This window comes from Acanthopagrus latus, chromosome 24, assembly GCF_904848185.1.
Source record: "Acanthopagrus latus isolate v.2019 chromosome 24, fAcaLat1.1, whole genome shotgun sequence".
Classification (NCBI taxonomy): Eukaryota; Metazoa; Chordata; class Actinopteri; order Spariformes; family Sparidae; genus Acanthopagrus; species Acanthopagrus latus.
Window position 1 is genome coordinate 363,410 of NC_051062.1, and position 18,535 is coordinate 381,944.

The following is an 18,535-nucleotide window of genomic DNA, read 5'->3' on the forward strand; positions in this document are numbered from 1 at the left end:
CCTTGTGTCTCTCTTATTTTGTTTATGGGTCAAGAGCTGGGCCATAACAGATCTCACGAGCAGTTTGGTTGCACGAGAGGTGACTTTACAGGGATAATACCCACAATTCCAATAAGCTAGTGTTTGGAGGTAGACGGGTGCAGTTCTGGGCAACCATTGGGATGGGTTAAATACAGAGTTCCAATTTCACTGTGTCAATGTTGTACATTGCATGAGATGTGACCTAAATAGTCATTCTTCTTGGTTTACTTCTTAAATACAAAAACATGAACAATAATGTGCATCATTTAAATCAGATTAAGACTTGGTTGCACCAAGAATACATTTTTATAACTGATTCAACAATCTGTTTTTATATTAAACATTACAATATGCAGTATGGTGTCCCTTTAGGGTTAGCATGCACCCAATTTCAAAGTTCTCACTTTTAAGCAGATTTTGACACATTGTACTTGTTAGAGTTATAAAACAAAGATACATGACTGATGAGCACTATGTGATATTGACAGAATATTTTGTGTATATTTCACAGGGTATTATAAAGTGGATTACTTGTGCCAAACTGATGATATGGTTTTAAACTATATTCTGTAGGCAGAACTAACAGTCATATAAAGTATAGTTTACTTTAAATTGACTTTAATTTGAAAGTTATTCTTTTGAATAAGTAAGTGATACATCAGAAGCATAACTAAACTGTAGGAATGTAGGGTTAAAATGTTATTGTCACAATAAATATTCCAATAAATAAATACATTTAAAAAAATACTAACTCAGTAGAGTTAACAATAATCCACTCAGAGCAATAATCCACTGCAACAATAGTCCATAATAATCCACAATAGGCATGATATGTATTATGTGTTGTGAATTTTTAGCCCTTTCCAAAAGCAAACAAGCTAGATAAAGATGAAGCATTAAAGCGTCCCTCTAACATCATGAGAAAAAAAGTTTATCCATTTAGCATTTTTCTTCATCTAGTTTCTTTTTTCTGAAACAGATGAAAAGATTTTTGATGCCATGCCGTGGATGACCGGTACCAGCGGCTCTGCGCAACTCGCCTCACTGCTCCTAGCTTAGTAGTACCGATCGTCATAGCATTTGCCGCAGTAGAGACCACATCTGACCAATGCGTGCCATACGTATCGCCTTGGCTTGCTTGGAACCTCAGCAGAGGTGCTACAAATAAAAATACCAGGTACTTTTCACACCTTTTCTGTCTGGTCCCTCCTCAGATATATTAACCCCTAGTGGTTTAGGGGCCCTATGTACCCACACAGTCCGCATATAGCAAGAAATGGCTCTGCACCTAAATACTTCATTTGAAGTGCACTGTATTTGTAGTTTGCATTTGTAGTTTTTACATGTTGCTATGATGACAAAAGCTTTTTTCTCGAAAAATGTCTTTTAAGTCTAAGTTTTTAAAATAAAAACCATACATAGACATTATTTTTTTGTTAAACATTTAATTTATGTAACATTTCAATAACTTCTGTATATGATACTAGTATGTCAGAGGCACAGTGAATCACTGTGAATGGATGAGCCAGCTGCGCGTATGGAGGGCGTGTCCATAGTACAGTCTGATAACTGCACAGGTCCCTCACTCAACTGAATAAAGACAAATGTCCCACCAAGCAACATTTTAGAACCAAACTAAGGTAATGTAGTAGCTGTAAATGTCTTTGGCAATGAGGGAGAAAAATACCACAGCTATACACAGAGAAGCGTCTGTCCTACCGACTTCTTATCACATTTCTGCCCAAAAAACAGCGTCTGTCACCGGCAAAAAACTTTAACTCACTGAGTGTTTGTGATGAAAATAAATCGCAACCGTCAGCCCTCCCGACTGAGACTGTGAACTTTTCTCCGGAAAACAGCCTCTGTCCTCACCAGTGACAGAGTCAGACAGCGACCTGTTCACTGATGGCGATTATGTAATTATGTCATTTAGAGCAAAAAACGTAGTAACTTTGTCACTTTGCAGGATGTTTGGTGGGTCAGGATCTTAATCACAACACATTAAAACAGCATACATATGATTATAAATTATCTGCAGGTTTAGATTGATGGGGGGGACATCATGGCATGTACCCTCACGTCTCTTTAGGAGTTGCAGCGCCGGCTTTTTGTGTGAATTACGCAGTGGTTAGTCTTCACTCCAGTTGTGCTTCGCTCCGTGTGAATGACCAACGACAGAGAACTGGCGATCCACCGCTGGGGTGTTAATGCAGCATCTCAGTGTGAAAGGGGCTTCTTATTGCTCATAGGGCTGGATCTAGACTAGAAGTTGTGTCACGATTCTGCCTTGTCACACTGCGAAACAGGTTCATGGATCTGCATGTTGCGATTTCGGTTTTGATATGTGAGTCGTTACAGCCCTAATTTTAATACATGCTACTGCTCTCTCTTAAAAGTGGGAAGTCTTGTCATGGAGGAAAAATACATTTGTAAAGATAATACATTTATATCATTCTCCTTCTTCATTATTCCATTTACTCTCTTCAAAGCAGCAGGTCCACTGGCAACAAAACAGACTCAGCACCATGTTTCATAGTGTTTCAAGACCCATTCGTGTGGACCATGTCTGCGTGGTTGTTGGAAGTTGGAGATTGGAAGTTGACTGAGATTAAGCTAGCAAAAAAATTAATAGAGGCATCAAGTGACACAAGGGCAGAGCGTAGAAAAAGAAAGAGAAATCTAAGAGAGCACTGTTGGCTGGTGGTGAAAAATGATTTGTTTTTAAAATCAAGTGCAGCTTCAGCTAGCATTACTGCTAATACTGCTAGCACTAATGTTAGCGACACAGCTGAGTCAGCACACCAGGGAGAAAGACAGGACAGTAAGGAATATGAGCAAGATTTTTTAGGCATTGGGGTTGTGCATTGATAGGTGTCCATGTTGTGATGCAGTTGTTTATAGCAGGGGATTTTACATTCACCATATGTATATGCTGCTCCGTCTGATTTTGTTGCCAACTTTATATATGTTTGTTGCCAACTTTATTATTACTTTATGTATTTTCTGGAGTTTATGTAATAAAGTGTACTTTTCATTCATTTACCTGCCTGCCTCCTCGTGTCTTGCATTTTTTTGTGTTAACCATGACAAAACTCCTCATTGTGGAGCCTAAACATCTTAATTAGGAAATTTAACTAATATCCATAGTTTCAAATCAAATCAGTGTTTATTTATATAGCCCAAAATTGCAATCACATTGCCTCAATGGGCTTTACAATCTGTACAGTGAACAAAATTCTCTGTCATGAGATGTGCAGCATGTTAAGATGCTTAAAACACAATGTAAAGTTCTGACCATATGCTGTTAGCTGTCAATGCTAACGCTCCGTTCACAGAGCCCTGTAATGGTTGGACCAAATGTATTCGCGTCTTCGGTACTGGCAAGCCAAGGGTAGCTTGAACAATGAAGCTGCATGATTAAATCGACCGAAGTTCTTTAAAATGCAAACAATTAATGGACTATTTATGGTGCCATGGTCTCCGTCTGTGGTGACACTCTGGCACAGCATGAACTGGCAGGGCTCAAGGAGGGTGTTGGCTTTGCCTACAGTAAATGCAGACACTGTGAGTGTTCTTTTGAGGACATGCAGTCACACTTAAACAAGGATGCATTTACTAAAAGAAACTGATGAAATAGAAAAGGCAGATACAGACTTCCTTCACAACAACCTGAGAACAACATATGTGATCAATGGAATTCCCTGCCTTTGACATTTTACAACAAACTCATCAAGACATTATGCATGTAATTCTGGAGGGTACAACTCCTTTGGAAATCAAGATTGTGTCGGACTATCTTATTCAGTCAGGATAGATCTGGACTCTGTGAATTCTGCTATTCTGGGTTTCCCTCATTCCCCTCTGGATGTGAGAGATCGGCCATCCCCAATTTCACTGAGTACATTAATGTCAAGTGATGGTAAATGAAACAGTCGTCTGGGCAAATTCTTGTCCTGCTAAGGATATTACCATTTATTTTGGGAAGTTTGGAAGACAATGCATATGTGCATCTGATAAATGAGCTAATAGAGATTGTGCAGATAGTGTTTGCACCTGTCATGTAAATTGTCCGAACCGCTTATCCCTTGGGGTTGCGGGGTGTTGCTGCTGGACCCAATCCCAGCCTTGTCTCAGGGCGAGGGCAGGGTATTCCCTGGATAAGTCGCCAGCTCATCGCAGGGCCCTCACTAGTGAGCAATGTGGGGTTCAGTATCTTGCTCAAGGACACTTTGACATGCAGCTCTGCCCTGCCCGGGCAATCCCTAGTCGACCTGCTCTACCCGCTGAGCTACAGCCGCCCCAGTGTTTGCACCTATTCTTACCATTACAACTGTTTCTAGATTGAAGTCACTAATTGGAAATCATATGAAACATTGGAAGGCTCTTTTCCCAGATTCCAATATTACACCTAAACAGCATTATCTGATACATTTTCCATTACAGATTAGATCATTGGGTCCACTGGTTAGACATATGTGTATGCGGTTTGAATCTAAAAATTGCCTCTTTAAACAATGGGCGTCAAAGCTCAATTTTAAAAACATTTGCAAGTCTTTGATAAATCAGAACCAGATATATGAAATCTGCCAAAATGTTGACCCTTCATTACACCCAATATTTTCAAATGAAAGGGAGATGAGACCTGTATCTGAGATTAAAGATCTACAGTATTTACAAGGAAAACTGTAAGAAGGTTATGATGACGTAAACCAGTTGTATCAGCCAAATGGCATATGATAAATGGCAATAAATACACTGCTCACAAAAATTAAAGGGACACTTTTTTTATTGGACCTGGCATGAAATCAGTTAAACCTGTCTGATAATTTTCTGGTTGGTTAAGCAGCTGAGGGCATCGTTAATCACTTTCAGCTGTATTGGTGTTCATGGAATTAACAACAGGTGCACCACAGTGGCAACAATTAGAAAACCCTCAAAACAGGACTGGTTTTACATGTGGAGGTCATTTCAAGTTTCTCCCTCTTTATCTTTTTTGGCGGATTTTTCACTCATGCTGGTTTTGGCTTGAGTAATTATCTCTACTGGCAGTATGAGGTGATTCCTTAACCCTACAGAAGTTGCACAGGTTGTCCAACTTCTCCAGGATGGCACATCCACACGTGCTGCAGCAAGAAGGTTTAATGTGTTTCCCAGCACAATCTCCAGAACATGGAGGAGATTTCAGGAGACTGGTGGTTATTCTCGGAGAGCTGGACAGGGCTGTAGAAGGTCCTCAAGCCATCAGCAAGACCAATACCTGCTCCTTTGTGCAAGGCGGAACAGGCTGAGCACTGCTCGTGCCCTACAGAATGACCTCCAGAGGACCACTGGCGTGAATGTCTCTACCCAAACAATCAGGAACAGACTTCATGAAGGTGGCCTGAGGGCCCGATGTCCTGTAGTGGGCCCTGTGCTCACTGCCCAGCACCGTGGAGCTCGACTGGCATTTGCTGAAGAACACCAGAATTGGCAAGTCCGCCACTGGCGCCCTGTACTTTTCACAGACGAGAGCAGGTTTACCCTGAGCACCTGTGATAGACGTGAAAGAGTCTGGAGAAGACAAGGAGAACGTTATGCTGCCTGCAACGTCGTTCAACATGACAGGGTTGGTGGTGGGTCAGTGATAGTCTGGGGAGGCATATCCATGGAGGGACGCACAGACCTCTACTGCCTAGGAAATGGTCCTCTGACTGCCATAAGGTATCGAGATGAAATCCTTCAACCCATTGTCAGACCCTACGCTGGTGCAGTAGGTCCTGGTTTCCTCCTAATGCACGACAATGCCCGGCCTCATGTGGCAAGAGTATGCAGGCAGTACCTGGAGGATGAAGGAATTGAAACAATTGAATGGCCTTCACGATCCCCTGACTTAAACCCAATAGAACATCTGTGGGACATGATGTTTTGGTCCATTAGGCGCCGCCAGGTTGCTCCTCAGACTGTACAACAGCTCAGGGATTGAGTATGTAATAGAGTTGTACAACAGTTAGAAAATAACTCATGGTGTGTTCCCCAGATATGGTATGACTAGCTTTAGTAGCCTTGTAATTTGACCTTGGGAGATCAAATTAAGGAAGGTCTGTAGCAGATGAAAACATACAATACAGGGAATTATTCGAATGTATAATGAGAAACTATTTTGGCTTGAAAGTGTTTAAAATGTTACATGTTAAATGTTTATCGAATCCAATCAAATCCACTTTATTGGATAGCACATTTTAAAAACAGCAACAGTACCAAGTGCAGCCTAAGTGCTACATAACAGATACAAAACAGTAAAATAAAGAAAGTTAAAGTTAAAATACAATAAATTAAAAGCATATAAAAGGCAAACCCCCCCCCCCATAAGATCAGATAAAACACTGACAAATATAAAAATACAGTAAGACAGACAGAGACCACACAACTCTCACGCTGTATTAAAAGCCAAGGAGTAAAAATTAGTTTTTAGGCGAGATTTACAAGTATCCAGGGTGGGGGCCATTTTCACATGGGTGGGTAGCTCATTCCATATCTTAGGAGCTACCACTGAAAAAGCACGGTCCCCCCTGGTCTTTTGCCTGATTTTTGGCACAAGATGCAGCTGATCAGCAGATCTCAGTGCTCTTGGGGGGTATAGGTATGTATAAGGTCAGGGATATACTGAGGTGCCAAATAATTTAGTGACTTAAAAACAAACAATAAAATTTTAAAATTTATTCTAAAATGGACAGGGAGCCATGCTATTTTGGCTGCCATCTGTTTTAACTATGTGAAGAGATAAAATTATGTCAAAGTCATGATTTCTTATGTCATGCTTGAAATAAGAAAATGCTACTTGAAAAAAATAACAGTTTTATACGTGTATGTGTTGATGAAACAGCTTTGTAACTGTTGATATTCTAGTTTCAAGCATGTACTTTCTCAGACTAGGTCATACAATCTCAGTAACAAGCTGTACTATCTTATTGATATAATTAAAGACCAAAACACATGAAACACTTTCAACAAGTAAAAAAGTCTAACAAAGACTGCTAAGTGAGAAGAACTATCTTATCAGACAAAAAACAAGCATAGGTCACCTTGATCTAAGATATTTCATTTTACTTAGATTTCAAGATTAAGATTAAACAAGACTTTTAGTAGAAACTAGTTCTGCAACATTAAAACATGTCTGAGAGAGAACCATGAATTAATTACACTTTATTCACTAAATGCATGTAGTTTTTGCATCTGATGTGTTTTAATGTAGTATGCGCTCATTTCACCAAAACTCCTAATTTGTTCTGCTGTTTGCAAGTTCACAATTCTTGTTATTGGGACTGCTGTATTTATTAGTTGTGTTTTCTGCCATACTATCTTCTCATGGGGTACACATGTAAGCTTGTCTTTTTCTCATGATAGTTGTGTTGTGAAGACAGAAGCTAAGTGACATCATTTTGCTCTTTCTGGATTCAAACAGCTATGTTTAGATATGCTGTATTCCCATTGCTGCATTTGGAAAATGTCACATTTATCTTAGAAATATTGTGAGGTGATTATGGTGCAGTACATTTTCATGACTGCCATGGTGGCTGTATGTTTTGTGAAATATATTTTTTTCATGTTGGTCATTCACAAACACACTGTAATGGGCCATTTAGAATTTTAGGTTATTAATGTAGAATGCACATACATAGAATGTTAAGTATAATTTAATGTCATGTAATTAGAGACACAAAGCAATATTTGAAATTCAGTTATACACAGCTGAAAAAAATCTTAAGACTGGGGGAAAATTACAAGTATTCGCATGTTGTCGTGATGGATCGTAACCAGGTTGTAAGTAGAGCATCAAAATGCAAAAAGAAGAAACAGGAGCAAGAGACAAAGATTAGAGAGCAGGCAATTTATTGACAATTGCATTTAAACTCACCCAGGCTGTTCATCAGCTGATCAAAAGTTTGAGAACACTTTTTACTTAAAAAGTAAAAATCTGCACCAAAATTTCATTTTCTGTCAGATATGCCCTGTCATGACTTCCTGATGGCAAAAGTAAAAAGTTTTTTCTGTCTTTAAACGTGGCAGGATTGTTGAGCTGCACAAGCAAAGGCCTCTCTCAATGCACCATCACTGCTGAGGTTGGACACAGTAAGACAGCCATTTTAAATTTCTTAAAAGATCCTGAGTGTTATGGGACAGAAAAGTAAAGTGTTAGACCCAAAAAGATTTCACCTGCCCTGAGCCAGAGGATCCGACCGGCTGTCCGTGAAGACGCAGGCCGATCCTCAACCCAAGTTAAGGCCCTTACTGATGCTGACTGCAGCCCAATAACCAGAACATGGCGTCTGCAAGAGAAGGAGAACAAAAAACATCTTCAAAGACCACATCTCCTTCCACGCCACAAACTTGCCCGTTTGGACTTGTGCAAAGGAGCACCAAACATGGGACACTGAAAGGTGGAAGAAAGTTTGATGAACAGCCTAATTGAGTTTAAATGCAGTTTTCAATAAATTGCATACTCTCTTTTTTTGTCACTTGCTCATATTCTTTTTGCATGTTGATGCTCTACTTACGACCTGGTTACGATCCACCACCGCAACATGGTGGTCTACTTTTCCCACGGTCTTATACTTTTTTATTGTCATATTATGAGTTATCTTCAAGCTTATGTCACTGACCACTGAGCTTGACCGTGAGAGGTGTGTTGAGCAAGAATATACCTGAGTTCATCACAATATATGCTATGTCCAGCATCTGATTGCACACTAGAACACAAAGCAGTGTAGTTCGGTGCTTGCAGACCATCCTGGCTACATCTGTAAACTGAACAACCCACAATTTCCCTTTTTTTAGATACATTAAATGTAATACACGCATAATATGTCTATCATTTGTTGTTAGTAGTCAGCATGTCTGATGATTTTTGGTCTACACACTAGACAGGGAGGCTATTTTACATGGTGAGCAATATATATAATCAAAAACAAGGTTTTTTTCAACATTTTCATGAGCAGTGAGTATTCTGTCACTTCTGTTCTTGAGGAGTGAGAGGGTGTGGATGTGATTTCCATTCTGCTCAGCAGCCTGTTAAGTGGCCAATGCTTATAAATCAGACAGTGCAGTGACCCCATGGTCCAAGTTGGAGGGGTGGGTGGATGGTTCATACACTGGACCTTCCTTCCAGTGACCTGGGTCCAAGTAGTTTTTGTGCCTTATCCCACCAAAACAATTTGATGATGTTAATAACAGTCCAAAATAATATGTACACTGTTTGTCAGCCAGCTTTATTCTGAAAGTCTAATCAGACATTGCTTATTACATATTATTGCCTAATTGACCAAAGAAACACTTCCATGAAAGTATACTGGACCTGGATATGGTTGTGCTACTCTGCCTTGCTTGCAGTTTCCCTTGTGGCCTAGCTTCCACAACGCGTCTCTATTTTCTCCTTAGAGCACCATTATAATAGAGTAATCTGAAAACTTTTGACAGGACACCTCCAACAGCAATCATGGTCAGTTAGGACCCATTCTATTATGAATCTTCGATCCATGGAGGTTTAATATTTGTAAAAAATATTTAGGTGGTGGTGGGGAGGGGGTCAACAGGAGAAACTACTGCCAAGTCAGCAATTCTAACTGGATTGAATGGGGGCCATCTTGGGTGCACAATTTAGTTCTAGAATCTGTAAGCCCTACATGTGAAAAACTGTCACTGGAGGGGTACACATTTTCAGCAATATTGTGGGACTGTATATTGACTTATGTCTTTTTGACAACTGCCTTTTGGTACATTATGTTGTAGGGATGGACTGGTTTGGATTTTTTTTGCAGCATCAGCAAAGTTAATGCAGTTCACTAAAATGACTTCACACTGGACTGAAATGGTAGCAAGAATTTAATTGTAAATCAACAGTGTTAACATGTGTATTGTTAATACTATAAAAAATACAATGATCATACGTGAACTTCTTAGTACATGCTGAGTATAAGACACAAGGGTGGGAGGTTGACACAGTGGCTCAGGATATGGGACAGGGCTGAGAGGTACAATGAATGTCTGACATGCTGTATGTGATCAGAATCAAAGTAAGGTGTGATTATGGAGGGGTCTTTTGTCACTTCAATGACCAGTTGCCTCAGAGGGACTGAATTTTAGATACCAGGTAGGTGTGCAATAACTTTGAAAAAAGAAAGGTCTATCCTCAGTTCTTTGGTTGCATAGTAAAAGTATTGCCATATATTCAATCGGGATAAGACCAACACAAAGCTTGATTATGCTCAAATGTTAGTGTTTTTTAACTACAAGTTTCCGGTAATTCTCTCGTTGCATATGTGTAAGCTAATGTCTTTTAAAGATTATGTAGAGTTATAGAAAAGGGTCTGCTCATAATCAGGTTCTCTAAAATATATTTCAATCTTTAATAATCCACAGAAAAAGACAGCTGAGCATGGTTTGCCATCTTAATGTAATTCCAAAATCATTTAAACACTTTACAAGCCAGTGTGTAGAAAGTTTTCAACAGTATATGAACACCACCATCATTTGCCAGATTACAAATGTTGGTAAGAGAGAGAGGAAATGAAAAATCTTGCATAGTGGTGCATGGAGAAAAATGTACTGCTCTGAACCTCTGAACCAAGGAGCTGATTGTTGATTTTAGAAAAAAGGAAGTAAAGACACACCCCTGTCTGCATGAGTGGTGCTGAGGTGGAGCAGGTGAACCAGTATAGGTTCCTGGAAATTAACATCCAAGCGAACCTCATAGTATCCACAAATCTCCACATTGGTAAAAGAAGGAGTAAAAAAGAAAAACATAGAAAACGCTTGTATGTGAAGGACTCACTTCTGTGCCATTTCTTCTTGATTTTTACTGGGGAGCAGTAAAAAGCATCCTGACTGGAGACCTCATAAACTGGCATGGTTTGTGCAGGTCCAGGGCAGGAGGCCCCTTTCAGCCTTCAAACAAGGCCCAAAAAACAAAGAACATCACTGGTGCAGTACCCATCTACAGAGCATCAATGATATCAGTCAAGTGAGATGTCTGAAGCCCAAAGTATACAGCCACAGTCTGTTCTTCCTGCTCCCATCTGATAAAAGATACTGCTGTACCACCAGACTACAGAAATCTTGATCATTCTTATCCTACAATAGTAATCATGCGACACTAGTAACCTTTTTTCATAAATGACATTTTGACATGTCAGTGGAAAAAGTAGGTGTAGGTGTAAATAATATTCTCACCTCATAAGATTTCAGAGCAAGATTTCTCATTGAAAGAGACTTTTGTTTCTGTTTACAAAAAGGATATTATTTAACAAACAGGTCTATTGACTAAACATGAAAAATACCAGAATTCCCCTTTAGACCACACTGGCACATTCATCTCTCCACAGTATGCTGCTGACTAGATTCTTACAAGGTTTTACAACAAGGGTGCTCTTAGAAAACTGACACAGTCAAACTGTACAGGCAGCACTCAGCACAGCAGCAGATCTTTTTATTTGAAGTTTACTGAAGAGGACTTGCTACTGTTTGGTGTTCATTGTATTTCTATCATGAAATCATTTCCAAATCTTTATAAAGGAAAGCTTGGTTCACTTCATATACATTTGACCTAAGCGGGGTCAGCATCCCTTTTCCTCTGCCCTCACCTGCCTGCAGTCCAGCCTTTTGGTTCCAAACTTTATATTTTATTAATCTGTGTATTAATCAATTTATTTATGTCACTATACAGTGAGGATTAGATTAAAAAAAAAAATAAAAACAAAATTATTGGAAAAACAGTGTTGATCATTTGCATACAGTCACGTTTGGGTTAGTAGTGTTTGGGCGGGGGTTGACCTGTTGACCTATGACCTGAAGGCTTGACGTCGCCAAGTTGACATTGTCATCATGTCAAAATAAGCGCGCACAGAGCTCACAGTGAGCTAACTTAGCCAACGAACATTTGCTAAAAATATAAATAGATATCAGGAAGTGGTTACGTGGTGGACTATACAGTACATCCTCTCAAAGTACCACACACTTCAGATAGCGATGCCAAGTGTGTGACTGTGTTTAAACTTGCCCTGACATTGTTGCCTTCATGGCAATGTGCAAGAATTCATTCTCCACCTTGCGAAATTTGTTTTTGGACCACAGACGCGCAATGCTTCACAAAAGACAGGTCCAGTTGGTTCAGCTGGCCTTTGAGAGAGACTTGACCTGAAGATGCACCATCAAGTGGAAAGACACCATTCTTTGAAGGTTTAGTGGCCACACTCATCACATACAGCTCTTCTAAAGGTAAATCGCGCTTTTAATGTACCTTATTTTGCCTGCCGTTGCATACCTGTTTATAGCATGGCTGCATGTGTGCGTGCATGAAAGAGAGAGATGCTGTGTGTGTGTGTGTGTGTGTGTGTGTGTGTTTGTGTGAGTGTGTGTGTGAGAGAGAGAGAGAGAGAGAGAGAGAGAGAGAGAGAGAGAGAGAGAGAGAGAGAGAGAGAGAGAACTATGCGGTGCCTGTGTGAAAACGTGCTCGATTGGATGTTTTTGTATAAGACATGAATTAGCGTATTGATTACTGACAGGAAACTGATCACGTATTTACATAGTATATTGAGTTGTTGTGTGGCAGAAAATTACCCCCCGCATTCACTGAATGCCCCCCCGTTAGATGTGCTCTGACGCCGACTCTGGACCTAAGCAATAATTATGCGCTTCACTGCAATATGCTCCTATTCACCCACAAAAGCATTAGTGCAGTACAACATTGATAATGGGTGATAATAGGCACATATATCTGATCATGAAGTGTACCAATTATATAACAGAGACCATGATGCTTGGGTTCTATTGGGAGACCTATGTTCATTGGAGTTTGTTGGGCTGCCTGCTCTCACTTGTATACTGTATGTCATGTTCCTTCCACAAAATATATATGCGTTCACATTCAAAAATATATCCATATTTGATGCATTTCTTATGACTTATGTGAAAACTAAAATATAATTTTTAATTTCCAAACAATTCACTAGTTTCTCTCAACAAAAGAAAAAAAAGAAAAACAATGCAAAAATAATCTCCATCTAATTTTTCATGTGGGAAAAAACAGCTCTTGCTCTCTCTGTCTTTCTGATCTCTCATTCTGACTGCATGCATCAGCATTCCTCTGCAGGAGCATGGAGAAGAAGACTGATGGAGAGATCAGAGGTGGCTCTCAGATTCGCATTTGTCAGTAGTTCCAGTCTCCAACAGCCAACTGAACGGGCCCAGTTCACTGAAGTTCATGTTGCTCTCGTTGAGCCGCTGTACACGGTAGGTCTCATAGTGGATATTGTGTGTCACATCTTTCAGATCCTGCAGGTGAGACCTTTTCAAAAAACACAAACAGATAGATTCACAACTTGATCTTAATTTTGCTGCTTTCTAGCTGATACATCCAATTCAAACCAATATGCAATTCAGCATCTACAATCTAGAATAATTTATCAGATTATTTGTAGCTTCCTCTGAAATTACTTACGGCTTTTCACTACTTTTGGACATATGCAGTAGCACTCCCAAAGACCTGTAACCATGCCTTAATGTGTCAATTCATACTGTGATGTGTTCTATGTCACCACATCAAGTGTGCAAGTGAGTGACACTGCATGGCAAATATGAGACACTGATAGACAACCCAAAAGACTATAATAAAAAATGCATTTTGATTACCGCTATGGTCTATACTTCTAAATATTTCTGTATAACGATGTGTTTGAGTATCATTTATAACCTACACAAATGAAGGAGTGTTATAATAAAGTAAGTGTTTAACATATTCATAATAAGATCTACAACATGATATCCATATTGCAATGAACTGTGGGTGATTAAATTAGTGAGATCCTGTGAGGTCTGCAGCCCAAGTGGACTCCCTGGAAGTCTGCAGAAAGTCTGCTGGGCCCTTGTGGACTGAGTGAACTGTAAGTTCAGACAGCCCTCAAGACTTTTGGATTTCCCACTAACATGCCAACAAAGTGCAATGAGGTCAAGACATTTGGATGCAGCCACAGATGTATACTATTGTGCCCCTGTCCCCAGTGCTCTCTCGTGAACTCATCCTCCAGCAGTAGTCCAACAGTGTATTTTCATGTGTTCTGGAGGAGTGGCTTTCGAGGGGTGGGAGGGAAATGCTTTGGTAGGATAATGTTTATCAGTTTGTAAGTGTGTGTGTGTGTGTGTGTGTGTGTGTGTGTGTGTTTGTGTGTTTCAGCTGTAGTTGATCACATGACCCTCCTCTTGATTGTTGTAGAGATCCCTTAAATATCTCCACTGACTTTTATGGTCCTGAAAATGATTCATACTCCATCTCTTTTATGATAAGCCACATGTAACACCACAATTAAACTCACCTGATGAGTAGATCTCTCAGATTGGCAAACTCACAGTGCGCCACGTTTTCAACTGTACAAAGAGAACACATGTTTTTTTTTTACATTTGGTTTTCAAAAATATCCACTTACAGTAAGTAAAGAATTTATAGATGCAACGTAATGAAATAATGCATATCTCTGTATGTAAGCAAATATCAGAATCAATATATCCAATCTATCAGCAATTAAATTGGTGAGTGAAAATATTCATATTGTATTATGTTACCAAACAGGAGTTATACTAATTTGCATTTCCACTGCGGCGTGAGGACCAATGACCCTCTTGGAATGCAAGGAATTCTTCTTTCTATCTTAGTACAAATAAGTCATATTTTGAAGGGACTTAAGATGCTCGGAAACTCAAGACACTGCACACATGTAAGACGCGGTGAAAATATTTATATTTTACGGGTCTTGAACATGTGCCAAAATTGTCTCAATAGCAACCCCCAAAGAGCAGCCCTCGCACCAACTTTCTCCTGGATGCACAAAATTCAGTTGCCATGTGGATCAAACTTGGTTAAATATTCAAACTTCTTTTTGCTGCCATGAATAATACCAATACTACCAGCAATCTGTATAGCCTAGATCTTCCTACACTGTGTGGAGTGAAAGAGGAAGACAGAGTGCTCTGTACCAGACTCCTCTGCCCCTAGCAGCTGATTCCGCACCTCTGGGATAATGGTTTTGCTCCTTGTCTTATGCTCAGTCCTAGCATTTGTGAAAAGTGTATTGTATCTTCATCTCTCTATAAAAGCAAGAAATCTCTGTCTGTCTGTATGTGTGTGTGTGCTTCAAATGTCTCTGCAGATCAGGATCAGACTGACCTGAGATTTTTAACATGGCTGCTGTGTGGTTTAAGGGTGTGCAACGTTTTATTTGTTTGGACTACAAGCCTCATTTGGCCATCCATGAAAACACTACTTAACCTTCCACTTTTCTATAGGAATACATACTTCCTATGGGCAATGCACTAGTCTCCTAAATACGCTCTTGGTGCCATGACCTAAAACACCCAAAAAGAAATTAATGAAATGAATTTGAATTTGCTATTATTTGCCATATGCAGGTGTATGCCTAAAACAAACCCCACCTTGAGATTCAACCTGATTGAAATCAACACAGATCTTGGATATTTGATCCAAACTCCATATTTTATGGTTGACAAGAGTCCTGTCCTAAAGACATTTGCATGCCAATATTCGGATATGGCAATAATGCCATCTACTGGCAACAGGAAATTACATGTTTTATATTGCCAAGCCCTGTGCCTGCACCTCGGTCGGAGGCCCGGCCGAGTCTCACGCCAAGTCCACTGCCTGCACCTCGGTCGGAGGCCTGGCCGAGTCCAGTGCGTGCTCCTCGGTCAGGGGTCCGGCCGAGGTCGTTTATTGCCAGAGACCCTTCATCGACTCCCAGGCCACCAGCTCCCGGCAAAACTCTGTTGATGGTCCGGTCCAGGACCTGGAGGGTTTCCCCGCCAGTGGTCTGGTCACCTGTGGCTCTCAGCCCATGCCTTCACCGCCAGCCTCCAGTGGGTCTCAGCCCACGCTTTTGCCGCCAGCCTCCAGGGGGACCCAGCCCGCGCCTTCGCCTTCGTCTACGTCGCCAGCCTCCAGGGGGTTCCAGCCCGCACCTTCGCCTTCATTACCAGCCTCCAGGGGGTTCCAGCCCGCACCTACGCCTTCGCCTTCGTCGCCAGCCTCCAGGGGAACCCAGTCCGCACCTTCGCCTTCGCCTTCGCCTTCGTCGCCAGTCTCTAGGGGGTTCCAGCCCGCGCTTTCGCCTTCGCCGCCAGCCTCCAGGGGGTTCCAGCCCGCACCTTCGCCTTCGCCTTCATCGCCGGATTCCAGTGAGTTCCAGGCCACTCCTATGTCTTCGTCGCCGCCCTCCGGCGAGTTCCAGGCCGCGCCTACGTCTTCGTCGCCGCCCTCCGGCGAGTTCCAGGCCGCGCTTCCGTCTTCGTCGCCGCCCTCCGGCGAGTTCCAGGCCGCGCCTACGCCTTCGTCGCCGCCCTCCGGCGAGTTCCAGGCCGCACCTACGCCTTCGTCGCCGGCCTCCGGCGAGTTTGAGGCTGCGCCTACGCCTTGGTCACCGGTCTCCAGCAGGTTCCAGCCTGCGCCTCAGTCCATGTCCCTGGTCCCCAGTGGGCCCCAGTCCTCGCCTCCACCTCGTTTATTTGAACCTTGGCCCTTCCCCTGACCCCCTCCACCCTCCCGGATTTGACTCTGGCCCTCCTCCAGACCCCCTCCACCCTCCCAGCTTCACTTGGACTTTGAACTCGGGTTTTGAGGGACATCTGGGAGCTGTCCCTTAAGGGGGGGGGGTTCTGTCATGACTCTTGTTTCTGTTTGTTCTTGTATCTGGTTTTTGGTTTTGGGTTTTGATATCATGTCTTGTGTTGTGTTTTTTCCATGTCTTGTGTGTCATGTGTCTGATTTTCCTTGCCCTCATGTGTCCTTTAAGTTTCTCCTTTGTTCTCCCCTCTGGCTCCCTCTGTCTGTTGTCTTGTTCCCTCCTGGTCTGTTCCTCTGTGCTCCTCCCCCTCATTATCTCACCTGGCTTCCTTCCTCCTCTCTCCTCACCTGTGCCTCGTCTTGTCATTAGTGTCTGTGTATTTAGTCTCTGTGTTTCCCCTCACTCTTTGTCTGGTCATTGTATTCTGTCTTGTGCTTTCTGTTTGCTGTCTCCTGTCATGCTCCATGCTCCATGCTCCATGCTCCATGCTCCATGCCCATGCTCATGCTCATGCTCATGCTCCATGCTCCATGCTCCATGCCCATGCTCCATCCCAGTTTGGTATGTTTTGGATTTTGATTTCTGGTTCCTGTTGTTTGATTTGAACTTTGGTGTTTTTGCATTCAGCTTTTGCTTTATTAAAGCTCGCCTTTCGTTTTCCTTATCTTGCCTCCATTAACTGCATTTGGGTCCACCTCCCTTTTCATAGTTTTCCCTTTTTACCTCGTCGCGACAGATTGATACGAGTCCAGGCCCAAAGATACACTATACGCAACAATAATGACTCATAGTCAGGCCACATACTGGCAAAAATGGTAGAGTGGTAATCCAATTAGAAAGTTGGTGGTTCGAACCCACGCAGTCTACACATGTTGGAGTGTCCTTAGGCAAGACACTGAATCCCATATTCAACTCATGGTTAAAAAAGTTCCAAAAAGTGAAATGCAGGTGTAGGCTTATTAATAGATACCCATTATTATACACATTCTTCAAATAATAAATCTGTATGAATATTTTCATAAAGACGCATGACCAATTTAGATGGCATAATGTAGATGTAGTAACAGCATATCTGAACAATTGCATAACAGTGGAAGAAAAATTATCACTATATATTTTTGTAGTTAGAGGCACTGTCTCAGGCAGAAATGGAATTTGCTATTTGAAAAATTCCTTTGCCAATGAAGCAGGTGATGATGTCATTGCTGCGTATGATATTTCTCATCTGTTCGGCGGTGGAGAAATTGGATGTCTGATTTCCAGTAAGAAGGGAGGATGTAATTGTTGAAGAAATGGAAGAAATAATCCAATACATGAAGACCTATGCTCTAGAGTCAGGAAAATAACCCTCTTGTGTAAATGAAGAAGTTTCAGGTTGCATTGGAGCAGCTGTAACAGTCGTTGATGCCTTCACTGCACCTACTCATCTGCTTTGCCAAAAATGAGATCACAATCTGTACACAGTGGGAAATGTGTTCATGATAATACCAGGTGTGAATGTGGCTAAACTGATGCCTTACCTTCAATGATTCCCCAGTTTGTTTTACGGCCCAGCACCTTGTTTCCATTCACCTGGTGCTCCTTGTCTGTTCCCACAACGGCAAAGGGAATGCTTTCCTGCCCACACAATATGTGCATGTTTTAGTCTCATTTGAAGGATCATTCATTCATTGTGTGATGCAGTGATTTACGCTTTACAGAATACTTTGCAAGCATGCTGTAGGAGCCTACTTCTCCAACTTCTGACTGAATTGCAACAAAAATGACAGGAGTGAAGACATTACCCTGATACTATTGTTGAGTATGCGTTCCTCTGGATCCTCATCATACTCTCTCTGGGGATAAACTTGAATCCCATTGTCCACCAAGTCTTGCCTTATCTGTCAAGAATCAAAGGTTAAATATTTGCTCGT

General features: G+C 41.5%; 1 protein-coding gene across 5 annotated transcripts in view; it reads right to left on the reverse strand.

The window, feature by feature from the left end:
- Nucleotides 1–9,861: 9,861 nt before the first annotated feature.
- Nucleotides 9,862–18,535, reverse strand: part of sept12 (septin 12) — an 87,472-nt gene continuing 78,798 nt past the window's right edge. For all 5 annotated transcript variants that reach the window (XM_037090462.1, XM_037090463.1, XM_037090464.1 and 2 more), the window contains 4 exons: nt 18,407–18,502; nt 18,143–18,239; nt 14,364–14,415; nt 9,862–13,339 (listed from right to left, as the gene is read on the reverse strand). In XM_037090462.1, coding sequence (XP_036946357.1) covers nt 13,174–13,339; nt 14,364–14,415; nt 18,143–18,239; nt 18,407–18,502 — 411 coding nt within the window. In that variant the 3' untranslated portion in view covers nt 9,862–13,173. The remainder of the gene's footprint in view (nt 13,340–14,363; nt 14,416–18,142; nt 18,240–18,406; nt 18,503–18,535) is intronic.